The sequence below is a fragment of the Ursus americanus genome, chromosome 25, assembly GCF_024610735.1.
Source record: "Ursus americanus isolate L20-20 chromosome 25, mUrsAme1.1.p, whole genome shotgun sequence".
NCBI lineage: Eukaryota > Metazoa > Chordata > Mammalia > Carnivora > Ursidae > Ursus > Ursus americanus.
Window position 1 is genome coordinate 6612678 of NC_142151.1, and position 16304 is coordinate 6628981.

General features: G+C 37.5%; 1 protein-coding gene across 4 annotated transcripts in view; it reads right to left on the reverse strand.

Moving 5' to 3' along the window:
* Positions 1-13986: 13986 nt before the first annotated feature.
* Positions 13987-16304, reverse strand: part of FERRY3 (FERRY endosomal RAB5 effector complex subunit 3) — a 52899-nt gene continuing 50581 nt past the window's right edge. For all 4 annotated transcript variants that reach the window (XM_045781174.2, XM_045781175.2, XM_045781176.2 and 1 more), the window contains 3 exons: positions 15795-15852; positions 15140-15207; positions 13987-14536 (listed from right to left, as the gene is read on the reverse strand). In XM_045781174.2, coding sequence (XP_045637130.1) covers positions 14444-14536; positions 15140-15207; positions 15795-15852 — 219 coding nt within the window. In that variant the 3' untranslated portion in view covers positions 13987-14443. The remainder of the gene's footprint in view (positions 14537-15139; positions 15208-15794; positions 15853-16304) is intronic.

The window sequence follows — 16304 nt, forward strand, 5'->3', positions numbered from 1 at the left end:
TCTCCCTCTGCTCCTTCCCTCACTCACGATCTCTCTCTCTCTCAAATAAATAAAAAATAAATCTTAAAAAAAAGAATAAAAAATACCAATTCAAAGGGATACATGCACCCTGATGTTTATAGAATCATAATCAACAATAGCCAAATTATGGAAAGAACCCAAATGTGTGTGTATATGTGTGTGTGTGTGTGTGTGTGTGTGTGTGTGTGTGTATATATATATATATACATATATATATATATGATACTGGCACAAATATATATACATATATATATATATATATATATATATACACACACACACACACATATATATATGATACTGGCACAAAAATAGACACATAGATCTATCTATCTACACACACACACACACACACACACACACACACACATACATAATGGAGTATTACTCAGCCATAAAAAGAATGAAACCTTGCCATTTGCAACAACATAGATGGAGCTAGAGAGTATTATGCTAAGTGAAATAAGTCAGTTAAAGACAAATACCATATGATATCACTCATGTATGGAATTTAAGAAACAAAACAAAGAATCATAGGGAAAAAAAGAGAGAGAAGCAAGCCAAGAAACAGACTCTTAAATATAGAGAGCAAACTGATGGTTATCTGAGAGAAGGTGGGTGGGGGGATGGGTTGAATGGGTGATGGGGGTTAAGGAAGGCACTTATGATGAGCACCGGGTGTTGTATGGAAGTGTTGAATCAGTAAACTCTACACCTGAAACTTACATTACACCGTGTGCTAACTGGAATGTAAATAAAAGCTTAAAAAAATAAAATATCCACACTACTCAAAGCAATTTACAGATTCAATTCAATCCCTATCAAAATTCCAATGTCAATTTTTACAGAAAAAGAAACAATAATCCTAAAATTTGTGTGGAACTACAAGTCTCTGAATGGCAAAAGCCATCTTTTTTTTTTTTTATAATAATGATTTTTTATTATATTATGTTAGTCACCATACAGTACATCCCCGGTTTTCGATGCAAGGCTCGATGATTCATTAGTTGTGTATAACACCCAGTGTACCATGCAATACGTGCCCTCCTTACTACCCATCACCAGTCTATCCCATTCCCTCACCCCCCTCCCCTCTGTAGCCCTCAGTTTGTTTCTCATAGTCCATAGTCTCTCATGTTTCATTCCCCCTTCTGATTACCCCCCCTTTCTTTATCCCTTTCTTCCCCTGCTGATCATTCTAGTTCTTATGTTCCATAGATGAGAGAAATCATATGATAGTTGTCTTTCTCTGCTTGACTTATTTCACTAAGCATTATCTCCTCCAGTGCCGTCCATGTTGTAGCAAATGTTGAGAACTCATTCTTTCTGATTGCTGAGTAATATTCCATTGTATATATGGACCACAACTTCTTAATCCAGTCATCTGTTGAAGGGCATCTCGGCTCCTTCCACGATTTAGCTATTGTGGACATTGCTGCTATGAACATTGGGGTGCATATGGCCCTTCTCTTCACTACGTCTGTATCTTTGGGGTAAACACCCAGTAGTGCAATGGCTGGATCATAGGGTAGCTCAATTTTTAACTTTTTAAGGGACCTCCACACTGTTTTCCAGAGTGGCTGTACCAACTTGCATTCCCACCAACAATGTAGGAGGGATCCCTTTCTCCACATCCTCTCCAACAATTGTTGTTTCTTGCCTTGTCTATTTTTGTGAATGGCAAAAGCCATCTTGAGAAAGAACAAAGCTGGAAGCATCATGCTTCTTGATTTCAAACTATACTACAAAGCTATAATAATCAAAATAGTATGGTATTGGCATAAAAACAGACATAGATCAATAGAACAGAAGAGAACACAGAAATAAAACCACACTTATATAGTTAATTAACTTATGGCAAAGAGCCAAAAATAGGCAATGGGGTAAGGATAGTCCTTCAATACATGTGTTGGAAAAACTGGATAACCACATGCAAAAGAAAGTCACCCACTATCTTACACCATACACAAAACTGCACTCAAAATGGATTAAAGACTTGAACATGACACCTGAAACCATAAAACTTCTAGAAGAAAGCATAGTTTCTTTGCATTGGTCTTGGCAATGATTTTGTGGGGGAGGTTTAACCCCAAAAGAAAGACAACAAAAGCAAAAATGAAGAAGTGGAACTACATCAAGCTAAAAACAAACAAACAAACAAAACAAAACTGCACAGCAAAGAAAACCATCAATGAAATGGAAAGGCAACCGGCAGAATGGGAGAAAATATTGCAAATCATGTATCTGATAAGGGGTTAATATCCAAAATATGTGAAGAACTCATAAAATTCAATAGAAAAAAAAGAAAACAAGCAACCTGATTAAATATGGACAGGAACTATATAGGACTTTTCCCAAGAAGACATACAAATAGCCAACAGGCATATGAAAAGTTGCTCAATATCACCAATTATCAGGGAAATTCAAATCGAAACCACAATGAGATATCACCTCAGACCTGTTTGAATGGCTATTATAAAAAAGACAAGAGATAAGTATTGGTGAGGCCACAGAGAGAAGCAAACTTTTGTGCAGTGTTGGTGGGAATGTAAATTGGGTAGCCACTATGGAAAACAGTATGGAGGTTTCTCAAAAAGTTTATGGAACTATGATATGATCCAGCAATTCCACTTCTGGGTATCTATCTGAAGGAAATGAGATCACTATCTTGAAGAGATATCTGCACCCCTATGTTCATTGCAGCATTATTTATAATAGCCTATACATGAAAACAACCTAAGTGTCCATTGACAGATGAACAAATAAAGAAAATGTGACATGTATATGTGTGTGTGTATAATGAAATAGTATTTGGCCATAAAAAGGATATACTGCCATTTGAGACAACGTGATGTCTTCAGAGTATTATGCTAAGTGAAATAAGTCAGACAGAGAAGGACAAATACTGTATGATCTCACTTATATGTGCACCCTAAAAAAATCAACTCATGGAAACTGAGAACAGATTGATAGTTGCCAGAGGTGAGGGTGTTGGGGAAGGAAATGGGTGAAGGTGGTTGAAAGGTAAAACTTATAGTTACAAGATAAGTAAGTTTGGGGATATAACATAAAGCATGGTTGCTACAGTTAACAATATTATATTTTATATTTGAAAGTTGCTAAGAGAGTAGATCTTAAAAGTTCTCATCATACGAAAAAATATTTGTAACTATGTGAGGTAATGGATGCTAACTAAACTTATTATGATAACTATTTCACAATGTATACATATAACAAATCATTATGTTGCAGTGTTATATGTCAATTATATCACAATAAAACTGAGGGAAAAAAGACAAGAGAGAACGAGTGCTCATGAGGATGTGGAGAAATGGGAACCCTGTGCACTGTTGGTGGGAATGTAAACTGGTGCAGCCACTATGGGAAAGAGCATGGAGGTTCTTCAAAAATTAAAAATAGAACTATCATATGATCCAGCAATCTCACTTCTGGTTATATATCCAAAAGAAATGAAAACAGGAGATCAAAGAGCTATCTGCATTCCCGTGTTCATTGCAGTATTATTCACAACAGCCAAGATATGGAAACAACATAAATGTCTGTCAACAGATGAAAAAAGAAGATGTATCTGTGTGTATAAACACACACACACACACACACACACACACACACACACACACACACACACATCAGCTATGAGAAAAAATAAAATCCTGTCAACTTACTACAACATGGATAGAACTTGAGGGCATTACACTATGTAAAATAAGCTGGACAAAGAAAGACAAATACTGCATGGCATTGCTTATCTGTAGAATCTTAAAAAAAAGTCAAACTTTGAGGGGTGGGGGAAATAGGGTGAGGTTGGTAAAAGGATACAAACTTCCATCTACAAGATGCATAAAATCTATGAATATAATGTAAAACATGGTCAGTATAGTTGATAACACTGTATTATATAACTGAAATTTGCTAAGAGAGAACTTAAATGTTCTCACTAAAATAATAATCTAATGATCTGATAAGCATATATAAAAAATATATCTCAAATGATTAAAGTCATAGAAAGAATATAAAACATAAGAAAAGAACAAGACACTACAACAAGATATCAGGCAGATTTACAAAGAATTTTTATAAATGAAAACAATGTAGAATTTCTATACAAAAAATATGTTGCAGCAAATGTTGAGAAATCATTCTTTTTGATGGCTGAGTAATATTCCATTGTATATATGGACCACATCTTCTTAATCCAGTCATCTGTTGAAGGGCATCTCGGCTCCTTCCATGATTTAGCTATTGTGGACAATGCTGCTATGAACTTTGGGGTGCATAAGGCCCTTCTCTTCACTACGTCTGTATCTTTGGGGACGGGGAATGAACCATGAGAGACTATGGACTCTGGGAAACAAACTGAGGGCTTCAGAGGGGAAGGGGGGGTGGGGGAATGGGATAGGCTGGCGATGGGTATTAAGGAGGGCGCATATTGCATGGTGCACTGGGTGTTAAACGCAAGTAATGAATCATGGAACTTTACATCAAAAACTGGGGGTGTACTATATGGTGGATAACATAATATAATAAAAAATATTAAAAAATATGTGGTCCTCAGCATTGAAGTTAAATGAAATTGAAACAAACAGTAGGTTACATACAAACTAAGAGAAACAGTGAACAGACAGCAGATAAAAGGTATTGACTTAGAATGCAGCATAGGTGGAAAATATGAAATAAAGATTTAGAGATGGGGAAATTCTGATGTGGGTAATGATGTCTTGATTTAACTAAGGTGGATGTGCCAACAAAAGGACACTAGCAAATATTAAACGGAGACAGCGTGCCATGTGTGCTCCATGATTAAACTCTTAAGGTAGTTCAGAAAATCCATAAATAGCTAAATGTTTTTGTTGATGACCTGGCCAAGTTTCTCTTGGCCTTTTGTTGTTGTATATGAACAAACCCTCTGTTCTCAATTTGAAAGATTCTCCCTTCCTTTGAAGATAAGTTTCCTTCTTTCTGAAGTAATTTCCTTGAGAAGATCTTTTAGAGAGTTCTGCTAGTTGAAACCTCCTTTTTTGACTTAAATGTGTTTATGTAGATGTATGGCTTGAATGATAGTTTAGTTGGGTATAAAACTTTTAGTTGGCAGTTATTTTCTCTGACACCTTGATCATTTTCTGGCATCCATTATTGCTACTGAGAAGTCTGCTCTTTTTCAAATTGTAATTCAAATTGCTTTTGCTTGGTTTTTATTTAAAATTTTGATTGTTAGAGATTTAAAACATTCAGAAGTGTGTCAGTCTGAGACAACATTTCCTCAGTTCACTTACAAGAAATGACAAGTTACCTAGATATTTAAAAGAAGTGAATGGGACTATGTCATAGAATGCAGTGTGTTGTGATTTTGCACAGTCTTTGGCATTCATTGGATTTTATGCATACAACTAACTCGGGCAATAAATAGTTCTCATACTCAGCTTTCCTAATTTTTCCTCTGAGGCTCCTTTACATTGCAGTTATCACAAATCCTCCATTTTAACAAGATCACCTTGTTTACAAAAGCATAATCTCAAAAAAACTTTTGCATCTCTAATGTAATTATTTGTTCACGTGATAATGTGTCTTTCCTAATCTTCTATTTGAAAATTTCCTTATCTGCACAATGAATAGAACTATTTTCCTGGTTAATAAAAAGGTTTGGGGACTTCTGAGTTAAAAAAATAAATAAAATAAAATAAAATAAAATAAAATAAAATAAAATAAAATAAAATAAAATAATAAAATAAAATAAAATACTGTTAAGATTTTTATCTTCATTTTGGGTGTCCTGCAGTTTTACCATGAAAAGCCTAGATGTAGTTTGTTTATTTATTTATTTTCAAAGATTCTTATTTGTTTATTTGACAGAGACAGACAGCCAGTGAGAGAGGGAACACAAGCATGGGGAGTGGGGGAGGAAGAAGCAGACTCCTAGCAGAGGAGCCCGATGTGGGGCTTGATCCCAGAACGCCAGGATCACGCCCTGAGCCGAAGGCAGACACTTAATGACTAAACCACCCAGGGGCCCCTAGATGTAGGTTTATTTTTGCTTTCCTGCTTAGATCTCAGAGTGATAAATTATGCTACACTAAAATTTAAAACTCTGTAAAAAATAATATATAATAAAAAAGTGAACAGAAAACTATAAACTGGGGGAAAAGATGTACAAGAATAAGTCATAAAGGTTTAGTGTTCAGACTATAAAAAGAAAGTCTACAAATCAATATGGAAAGGACAAACCAATAGAAAAAGTAGACAAAGGATTCACACAGGAAACTGAAAAAAAAGAAAAATTAAAACGGACAACAAACATGCGGTGCTATTCATCATCACCATAACCACAGACATGTAAAGCAAAAGAACAATGAGAAGCTATTTCATACTTACCAAATAGGAAAAACTAAAATTTCTGAAAATTCTTGCCTAGTTCATATGAGATATGGGGAAAACGGGGTGTTCACATACTGCCAGTAGAAGGGGAATTTGGTACAAGTACTTTGGAGTAATATTTGGAACCATCAAATTCGAAGATGTCAATACTCTATAATGCAGCAGTTCCATTCAGACGTATATACCCTGGAGAAACCAGCACATATGTGCACAACAATACCTGTGTAAGAATGTGGTTCCTGCAGCATGGTACAAAGTGGCACAATGTGAAAATAACCTCCCACTGTCCATTAATAGGAGAATGAATAAATAACTATAATACTATTATATGCAAGCACATAATTCAGAGTATTCAAAAATAATATAGCAGCTGTGTCAACATGATTAAATCTCAAAAACATGAAGTGGGATTTTAATGTATATATATATATTTAAAGATTTTATTTATTTATTCAGAGAGACAGAGAGAGAGAGAGAGAGAAGCCGGGTCTCTGCAGAGCAGGGAGCCCAATGAAGGACTCGATCCCAGGATCCCACCATCATGATCTGAGCTGATGGCAGATGCCCAACTGACGGAGCCACCCAGGTGCCCCCATGATGTGGGATTTTAAAAAAAGCAAGTTGTTGAATGACATATAGAAAATAAAGCTTTCAATATGACACTTTGGCACATTTCAATAGGACACATTTTACAGCTACACTGTATAGATATGGCTCTACTATATAGATATGCATTGAAACTATGAATAAACCCATAAGAATGAAAAATAACATCAAGAAAGTAGTAACTGCTAAGGAGAGAGTGATACACTAATAGCAAAAATATTGCCAATTCTTCTGCCCATCCTGTGTCCCTGCTCTTTTTTTTTTTTTTTTTTAGATTTTATTTATTTATTTGACAGAGATAGAGACAGCCAGCGAGAGAGGGAACACAAGCAGGGGGACTGGGAGAGGAAGAAGCAGACTCCCAGCGGAAGAGCCTGATGTGGGGCTCGATCCCAGAACGTCGGGATCACGCCCTGAGCCGAAGGCAGATGCTTAACGACTGAGCCACCCAGGCGCCCCATGTGTCCCTGCTCTTTACAGTGTGACTTCTGTAGCCCTTCTCATCAACATGAGGAGTCTACTACCTCACTCCTTGAGTAGGGGCTGGTTCGTGACTTGCTTTAACCAATAGAATGTGGTGGAAGATGTTAGTGAGTCAGCTCTGAGTCTAGGCCTCAAAAGTCAGTGCATGATTCCACTCTCTCTTTGCTAACTCTGCTACTGCTATGTGAAAAATTTCGGACTAGTCTCCTGGAGGATGAGACCCAGTGAAGGCAAGTCCAGTTGTCCCAGCTGAGGTCATTCTATTCCAGCCTACAGCCAGCCAACACTCAAACATGTGAGAAAGCCTAGCTAAGATCATCAGAACTACCTATATGACCTACTGGAGTAGGTCTGAAGACTTACTCATGAATGAGACCAGCTAAGACCAGAAGTACTAGAGAGGTGACCCACAGAGTCATGAATAATAAATGCTTCTTGTTTCAGCCACTAAATTTTAGAGTGGTTTGTTATTCTGATAGCCAAGATGATTTTTAAAATAAAGAGTTGTACTTATTATCCCCACCCCTTCACCGCGACCACACGCAGAAAGTACACCAAGTCGACTAGTTATGTCTGAATTCTAATCCTCCACTGGTAGGACTTCTTCCCTATACCTTTCTAGCATTTAATCCTTTGCCAGCACTTAATCCTCTGGCCTCAGTCACCTGTAAGATAGGAAACTTTTGATCAGCTCACTGACAAAGAGTCATAAGAGAAGAATCAGGGAAGCATTACAGAAGCAAATTCTACATTGCTACTACAGAGCTAGGAGACTTTCACTTTTATAACTACTTCATACTATCGTTATGTCTAAAATGTAGATTCACCTGATAAAAATGTAATAGTCCTTCCTGTTCCAAATACAGGGTTACTCACCTACCTTGTGACTTCCTCCTGACATTCTAACCTGCCCTGTCCTTTGTTTCTGAAGTTGTTGCTGCCACTGGCACAGGTGGCATTCTGTCTGCCTGCCAGGAGGATTTGTGCTTGACCTATTGGGTATAACAAGGGCTCCCAGAGGATACTCACTCAATGCCAGAGAAAGGCAGGGCTAAGCAGCTCTCAAGGGGCTCAACATCCCTCTCGGCCCAATGCATTGCTCATGTTTCTATTTTGACTTCCACAGCACTCTGTGTACACTTTATTCTGCACTGACTGTATACCCTTACTATATGTGGGCTAATACTGTGAGTTACATGGGTTCCCTTCTCAACTCAATAAGGGTGTAAGCTCCTTGAGGATATGATGTTTTAAGTGACTTAGTATCCCTACTATCTAGTGAAAGGAAGGAAGGAGAAAGGTTAGACAGGAAGGAAGAAAGGAAGGAAGGGGAGACAGGAAGGCATGAAGGAAGGATAATAGCAGCAAATATTTATAGAATGACTATATGCCAGGTAGTGTGCACTTTCTTACTTAATCCTTCCAACTACTCAATGAGGTAGATACTATTATTAATTTTTCCTAGCTTCCAGATGAGGAAACATGCTTAGGGGGGTTAGGTAATATGCCCAATGTGACAAGCCACAGAAAGTCAATCAGGGAGGTGGCACTTGAACCTGGTTTGTTTAATTCAAGGGACTGTGCTCCCCCTCGCTGATGCATACTGTCATCCTAAGTAGTTTTGAATACAGATTTGCTGGTAACAAGAAGCTAGGACTTCATTATAAAGAAAGAAAAAAAGGAGAAGGATAGAAAGCAGGATAGAATAAACAGGGAGGGAGAGATCCACAAATACACTCTCCTCCTGCAGATATCATACCTAACCTGTGACAGCAATTTCTGCTTAATTCCCAAGCATCTCCAGAAAGGATCTGTTTGCTTCTCTGGTAATATGTTTCATGTCCTACTCCCCCTGTGCTAAAGATATCCACAGGTAGCTCTTGAGGTGCTCTGGCCTACGAGAGAAGACCCACAAGACAGTTGATTCTAGTGCTGTGAACACGAAGGAACACATTTTGAGCCATTGCTCCTAAATTATAGGGTGAGGTTAATGCGAGCCTCTCACTACAGTTTTGTGAGTTAATCCATACATAACATTTTTAAACGTGTGTTTCTTTAAAGACACCTTATTTAATAAAGATTGTTGACTCATTAACCACGGACTCATGACCAATAGCATTATAACTCATGCCTGGACAATGTTTCTCTAACACACACATTTCCTCCATCAGGCACGTCGCAACCGTCTTGTGCTCAGAACACTAGACAGAACTTCAGCACTGCACTTGGGGGCTAACAGCAAAATCACCAACAAAAAGAATAAAGGTGTGAAAAACACGACACTAAATAGACCATGAAAAGTACACTTGTTTACGAGAGCTGAAACCAGAAGGCAGAGTGTTACCTTTCTCCTTTCAGCTGGGAAGTTGTGTGTGTCTACTCAAATTTTTCACTCCTGAGTGATGCCAAAGTGCTGCCAAACGTTCTTTATTTCATTCTGTGGGCCAGTTACAACAGCCACACAACTTGGATTTGATAAAAAACAGTGCTTTTGTAAATGATTATGTGCCTCGGTAAATGCCTTTATGGATTAATTTTAGAATTACAAATAAATTTGAGCAATAGGTGAAATCATAAATATAGAATCCATGATTAATGAGGATTGACTATACACGGCATGAAATTCAGCTAAATCTTGGATTTGGTTATGTCAGGAAAAGAACAGCAAGAGAGACCTGGATTGCACTGCAGTAACTGTAGCTGTGGATATTGAACAGGACATCACAAGCCCATATCACTAGTTCTATAGGTATTCTCAGGAAGCTACTCATCCCTTCACCTGCTTCACTTGGGATTTTATCTTGGTCATAGTCAGCATCACAGATCACAGAAAAGTTTGCCAAGCCTTCTTACCTTCATCAAATAGTTCCCCAAGTCCCATAGCCTTTGTACAGCCTTCTAGAGGCTGGCTCTTGCTAAGCACTGTGCCTGTGTGTGCAAGAAACTCAGTAAACACTTGGCATTTATTGAACGCGATTCTAGGGTCAATCTGCCACTCATGTTGTCCTTATCCCTGCCCTCCCTTTGTAATGTACTCTCACATAAGTATTTCTGTCTAAAGTTGTGGTTCCCAGCTTGAGGTTCCTGGAATTTGTGGTCCTTGGAGAGGTTACGGAGTTATTAAAAAAATCTTTCTGAAAAGAAGGGGCACATGAACCCCAATGTTCATAGCAGCAATGTCCACAATAGCCAAACTATGGAAGGAGCTGAGATGTCCTTCAACAGATGAATGGATAAAGATGTGGTCCATGTATACAATGGAATATTACTCAGCCATCAGAAAGGATGAATACCCACCATTTGCATTGACATGGATGGAACTGGAGGGGATTATGCTAAGTGAAGTAAGTCAAGCAGAGAAAGACAATTATATGGTTTTACTCATATGTGGAACATAAGGAATAGAGCGGAGGACCACAGGGGAAGGGAGTGAAAACTGAATGGGAAGAAATCAGAGAGGGAGACAAACCATGAGAAACTCTGGACTCCAGGAACAAACTGAGGGTTACAGAAAGGAGGGTGGCAGGGGGATGGAGTAACTGGATGATGGGTATTAAGGAGGGCATATGTTGTGACGAGCATTGGGTGTTATATGCAACTAATGAATCATTGAACACTACATCAAAAACTAATGATGCCAACTAATATGTTGGCTAACTGAACATAATAAAAAAAGAAACTACAAAACTAAAAACAAAAAAATCTTTCTGAAATACATTTCACTGGGATGAGACCTTGCAGGTTAAGTAAAACAGCAAGGTTGTTCTTGTGAATTTCCCTGGTATTACACAATAATTCTATATATTTTATGTGTAAAAACTACATATGGGAATTATGCAATGATCATCTATGTGAGAACACTATGTATTGTTTGCTAATACTGTCGCTCAGCTTCACAGATATGTCTTTAACAGCAAAAAAAGATAACTTTTTTTTTTTTTAACTTCAATCGTTTGCTACGTAAAAGTTCTCAAAATATTCCAGAGAAATACGGGGAAGATCATGGAAAAAAGGGTCTTTGATGGTTAAAGGGTAGCAAACCATTGATCTAAATTGTTCTGAATACATGGTACTTTTGGTAAATAGGTATCATAAAACATTTTCATTTCATAACCGTGATAATGATTTTCACACTGCTGTAACTCCTTTTGAGCAAAGCAGTCCAAGTTCATCTACATGGGAGAACGGAGTAACAGAAAAGCAATCATTCTCACCTAGAGACTGACAAACAGCCAAGACTCCGCTAAGTTTTGTTCCTTCTTTCGGCACAGCTCTGCTGATTCTCCTTAGGGCCTCTACATTAGCAATGTTTCCGTGAATTCATCTTTCCTTTATGGAACATTTTTTCTTCTTGAGAGTGAGCCAGCATCCAACTGAAGTGGCACGAATGATGTGTGCACTGTGCCAGTAAGAGATCTGCCAACTCCCAGGCAAACTAAGTTGTGTTTCTGTTGAAATTCTTTGTCATGCATTTCTTCCTTTCCGGCCACACTGTCAGGCTGAGAACAGCTGGTGCCACACTTCTTGATCAATGGCAAGGTTATAGCTTTGCTTGGTTTTGTGCTTTGAGAATAAAAATCAGGGAATGGGAGGACAGAGCAGTATAGAATGGAGACACCAGACTCAATGCCCCTGTGTGATTTCCAAAGCATATTTTTAAGGCCTTGAGGACCATATTGTCATCTGTCTCACAAACACTTAACTGTTTATGAAAACAGAAAGCTTCATGCTCACCAATGTTTGAGCTGAGGCCCTCTACCCCACCCCCAATAAGGCTCTGTGGTCAGCTTCTCTCAACTTACCAGTGCCTCCCTTCATTTGATTTCTGTTCCTATCTGTATCTTAGACCTAGAATGCCCCTTCCATTCTCAGCCTGCTAAGGTACCTTTTTCATATCACTCATGAAGTGCCCCAAACCACTCCCCTCCATGAAGCCCTCTAGAACACTCAGAAAAGGTCATGATCTCACCCTTTCCGGCCCAAACACAAAATTCCGAACTTCCTCATGTACTGCTTCACTTAAATCCCCATCACTTGAATACATATAATTAGTGCTTTAAATTATATATTTGTTATTAGCTCAGAGTTTGGTATGTCTTCATATAATATCATAAGCATTTTTCCAATCTTACCACTCCGTATATCTCATAATACAGTACCATGTGAAAAAAAAGGATACTTAATACATTTATCTTGATTCCATGGGCCAAATAGTACCTCTAATTGCCCTGGAGTGAAAGCCACTACATTATAGAGTGAAAAAGGAAGGACGGGGCAGCAGCATTCACCAAGTTTCCATGAGTGAACCCTTACTCCTACCCTCTGACCTCTGGCTATGCCCCTAGCTGTTACCTGTCCACTTAGCTACAGGACCTCTATGGAAAGATTCTCAGTTTCTCTTCTTGAACGCCTTATGTTGATCCAACTACACCCACCTCCAACTTGACCTTTCATATTATGATCTAAAGTAGTCTTTGATACTGCCCTAACAGTATTTTCATCCCTGTCTACTCTGCTTTGCATTAGAATCAGTCTCAAGGATAACAGCGATGGCTGGAAGACAATTTCTCACTGTGAGAGCAGAATACACTTACCTTCTTCTTGGTGGGATCACCAGGCTCTCTGGAAAGCATGTGGAAGGTATTAGTGCGTAATGGACACAGTCTGGAGAGCATGTTCTCCTTAGTGTTGTTACTTGGACAGTCATTTTCTTGCATCAAGACATAGAAAATCAAGACACATTCTGTATTATGGGAAAGCATTTTGTGTGTCAAAAGAGTGTCTATAAGTTACTACATTTAGATATTTAGGTATACTAACAAGAGTGCTTTCTGTTTCTTGGAATAGGCCATTAACACCTCTTCATGATGTCAGATGTCCTACATTTCGTTTCATTGGTCAGTTACAACATCCACACAACTTGGATATGAGGAAACTATTGCTTTTGTAAATGTCTTTGTGTAATGTAGTCACTACTCATAGCAAATGTGTTACAGATGGGAGAAATAAGTGATATTCATCATCTGAGAAAGTAGGAAAGATGATGAAAAAGGAAAGGAAACAGAGCAGAGAAAGAAATGGAGACAGTTAACAGCAGTGGAATGCAGGAAGTAGAATGGTTAAGGAAGTTGAGAATGCAGGAAGCAGATTGGAGAAATAAAAATGATCTTTGTTGCCTGACTGTCATAATGTTAACGAGCACTAAAATCCTGCCAGGTGCTGGTTTGGACTAACTTTCCATTGGGCTTGCAAATGAGCATACTATTTTCCCAGCCCATGAAATGTTGTTAATAGACAAGGGCAAGGTCATATAGAGAGGATGAGACAGAGGTAAAAAATTCAAAGTCCTTTCCTGATTTTTTTCCTGAATTATAAAACCTTAGAAAAAGCTTTTGAAACAGGAGAATTTAAAAGAATAAGCATGTCTGTCTCATATGCTTGTGTTTCTACAATGATTTTCACAAGAAATCCATACTTTCAAGGTATATCTCAGTGCCTTTTAATTTTTGCTTGGCAAATAAGGTAAAGGAAAGATTTTATTTTTATGGTTAATTTAGTCTTACACTCGATATGATTCAAACCTTTTGGAAAAGTCAAATGTCTCCACAAAAATGCAATTAACAATCTCCTATATCAAGTGTCCAGGTATGATATAGAGGACGTTTTAACTACTCATATTCACAGACAGGGCATAACAGTAGAAAAAAAGATTTTTTCATAAAGAAATTTTAAGAATAAATGTATAAGTAAAAGGCTGATCACTAGACTTTATGGTATATGAATTTTTGGAAGGTTTCACAGACATACATCATGATTTGATTTGTGGCTTGGATTACAAGTTCTCTTTCTGGGCGTCTTTTGCTTGACAAAATCCCAGCACAGCTCAAGTTCCTGGAAAGTTTAACAGTCGTCTTCTGCCAACGTGTCAGTCTCTAAGGGTTTAGTGCTTGGATGTCAGAGTAAGTGTTGATGATACTCGGAAGATCTGGGGGAGCATGTTACTAAGTTGATAAAACATTTCTTCAGAAATACTCTGTAAGAAGTAAAAAAAAAAAAAGTTCACACCTGTTAAATCATCACTGATTTTTAAATTTTTCAAGTAATTTAAAATACGGAACTAGTCCTAGATAGGGAGAGCAGTATATGAAAATTCTCTTTCATGACTGAGTTAACTGCATGGTTATGGGCAGGGAGTGTTTTTCTTCTGAGAACCTATGTTGTTTCTGTCAAATAGTAAGTATGATTACCAGAAAAATCCCTAGATAATTAGTGTAATAAGTAACTAAAGTACCACTGATTTTTGCTAAGCTCTACATAGAATACAGAATCCTTTCCTGCTAATGCACTTTTACATGAATTCTTCAAGATCTATAGAACATAAATGTGGGAAAAAAGCAAAAGATGAGTCAAATTTGGTTTTGGGGTTAAATAAAAGATCCTTTGAGTGGCAGATGCTGACATCTTTGACAATAAACTATATGCCTCTATGGCACCCAAACACTTCTCCCCTTAATAAATAGAAAGCTGTTAGCAATTTATTATGTTATATCGAGTTTCGGACAGGGTGCCTAGCTGTATCTGGGAGCAATATTATAGCAGAGAGTAAACTGGGGAAAGACCTATTCAGATAACACACCTGTGGTACCAGAAACTGCACTGTCCTGGAAATTCCTCCATCCCATGAGGCCATTTCCATCATGAAACCTAAAACAGAACAATAGACTTTGCTGAATTATGAGTTCTGGTTTCAAACCTACCAGTCCCTTATGAAGATAAACTGAATTTTCACTGTGGGGTTTCATGTCTTGCTTTTTTAGGTAGCCACTTGTGTGTGGGAGAGGCTAGGCCCAAAGAACAGATAAACTTTTGCAATCCTTAATTCCCCGTGCCAGAGAGGTTTAACATAATTTTGTCAATGCATTTTTATTCATGATTTCTCAAGTCCTATTTAGTCTCTATATAATAAAGCTAAAGCAGGTTATTAAAGGATAATTGAAGATGTGGTTCTATTTTTTTCTTTTTAAGAAAATAAAAAGGCAATAGACAGCAAGCTATAATCAGAGCAAAATATAAATACCATCCAAATATCTTTGTATTTAAAGAGGGCCAGAGATGATTTGTTTATTTTATGACTGGAAACAGATAAGTAAAAAATATTTGCCTTGTTAAACCACTTTTAACTGAGTCACCAGAGGACAGAGGTAATGTTCATAGTCTCCTGGTTGCTCTACTTTCAATAGTTGGGACTAAGAAATACAGGTCCTGTTGTTAAAATACAAGGTTATGCTCACCTTTGACACACTTAAACACAAGTTCTGCTCTCCTTAAGCACCATGGTATAGTCATTTCCTAAAAAGAGAACCAAAACAAATCATGTTTTTAACAGAACTTTGTAAAAAAAAAAAAAAAAATCAAGTCTTAATGTATCTTTAACGTTGACCATCTACTTTGTGAACAGATTCAGGCAACTATTTGCTAACTTTAGCTGGATTTCTTCTGGTTTTTAGATATAATTCCTTATAGCTGTTGGACTACATTTGTGGAATACAACCAATTTAATTATCCTAGTAAATATAGTTAAAAAAATAAATATACCCTTAAAACTTTCTAGATAATTATTCTAAAGACAAATAAAGTGACAGAAGAACTCCAACTACTCTCAATTTTAGCATGAATAATTCCAATAACTTGTATAATAGTGGAACAATGCATTAAAATGCTTTTACTGTATGTTATTACAAAAGTGACAGAAATACACAAACCTCCCATCCCAGCCACCTACCAAATCAAATGCATTCATT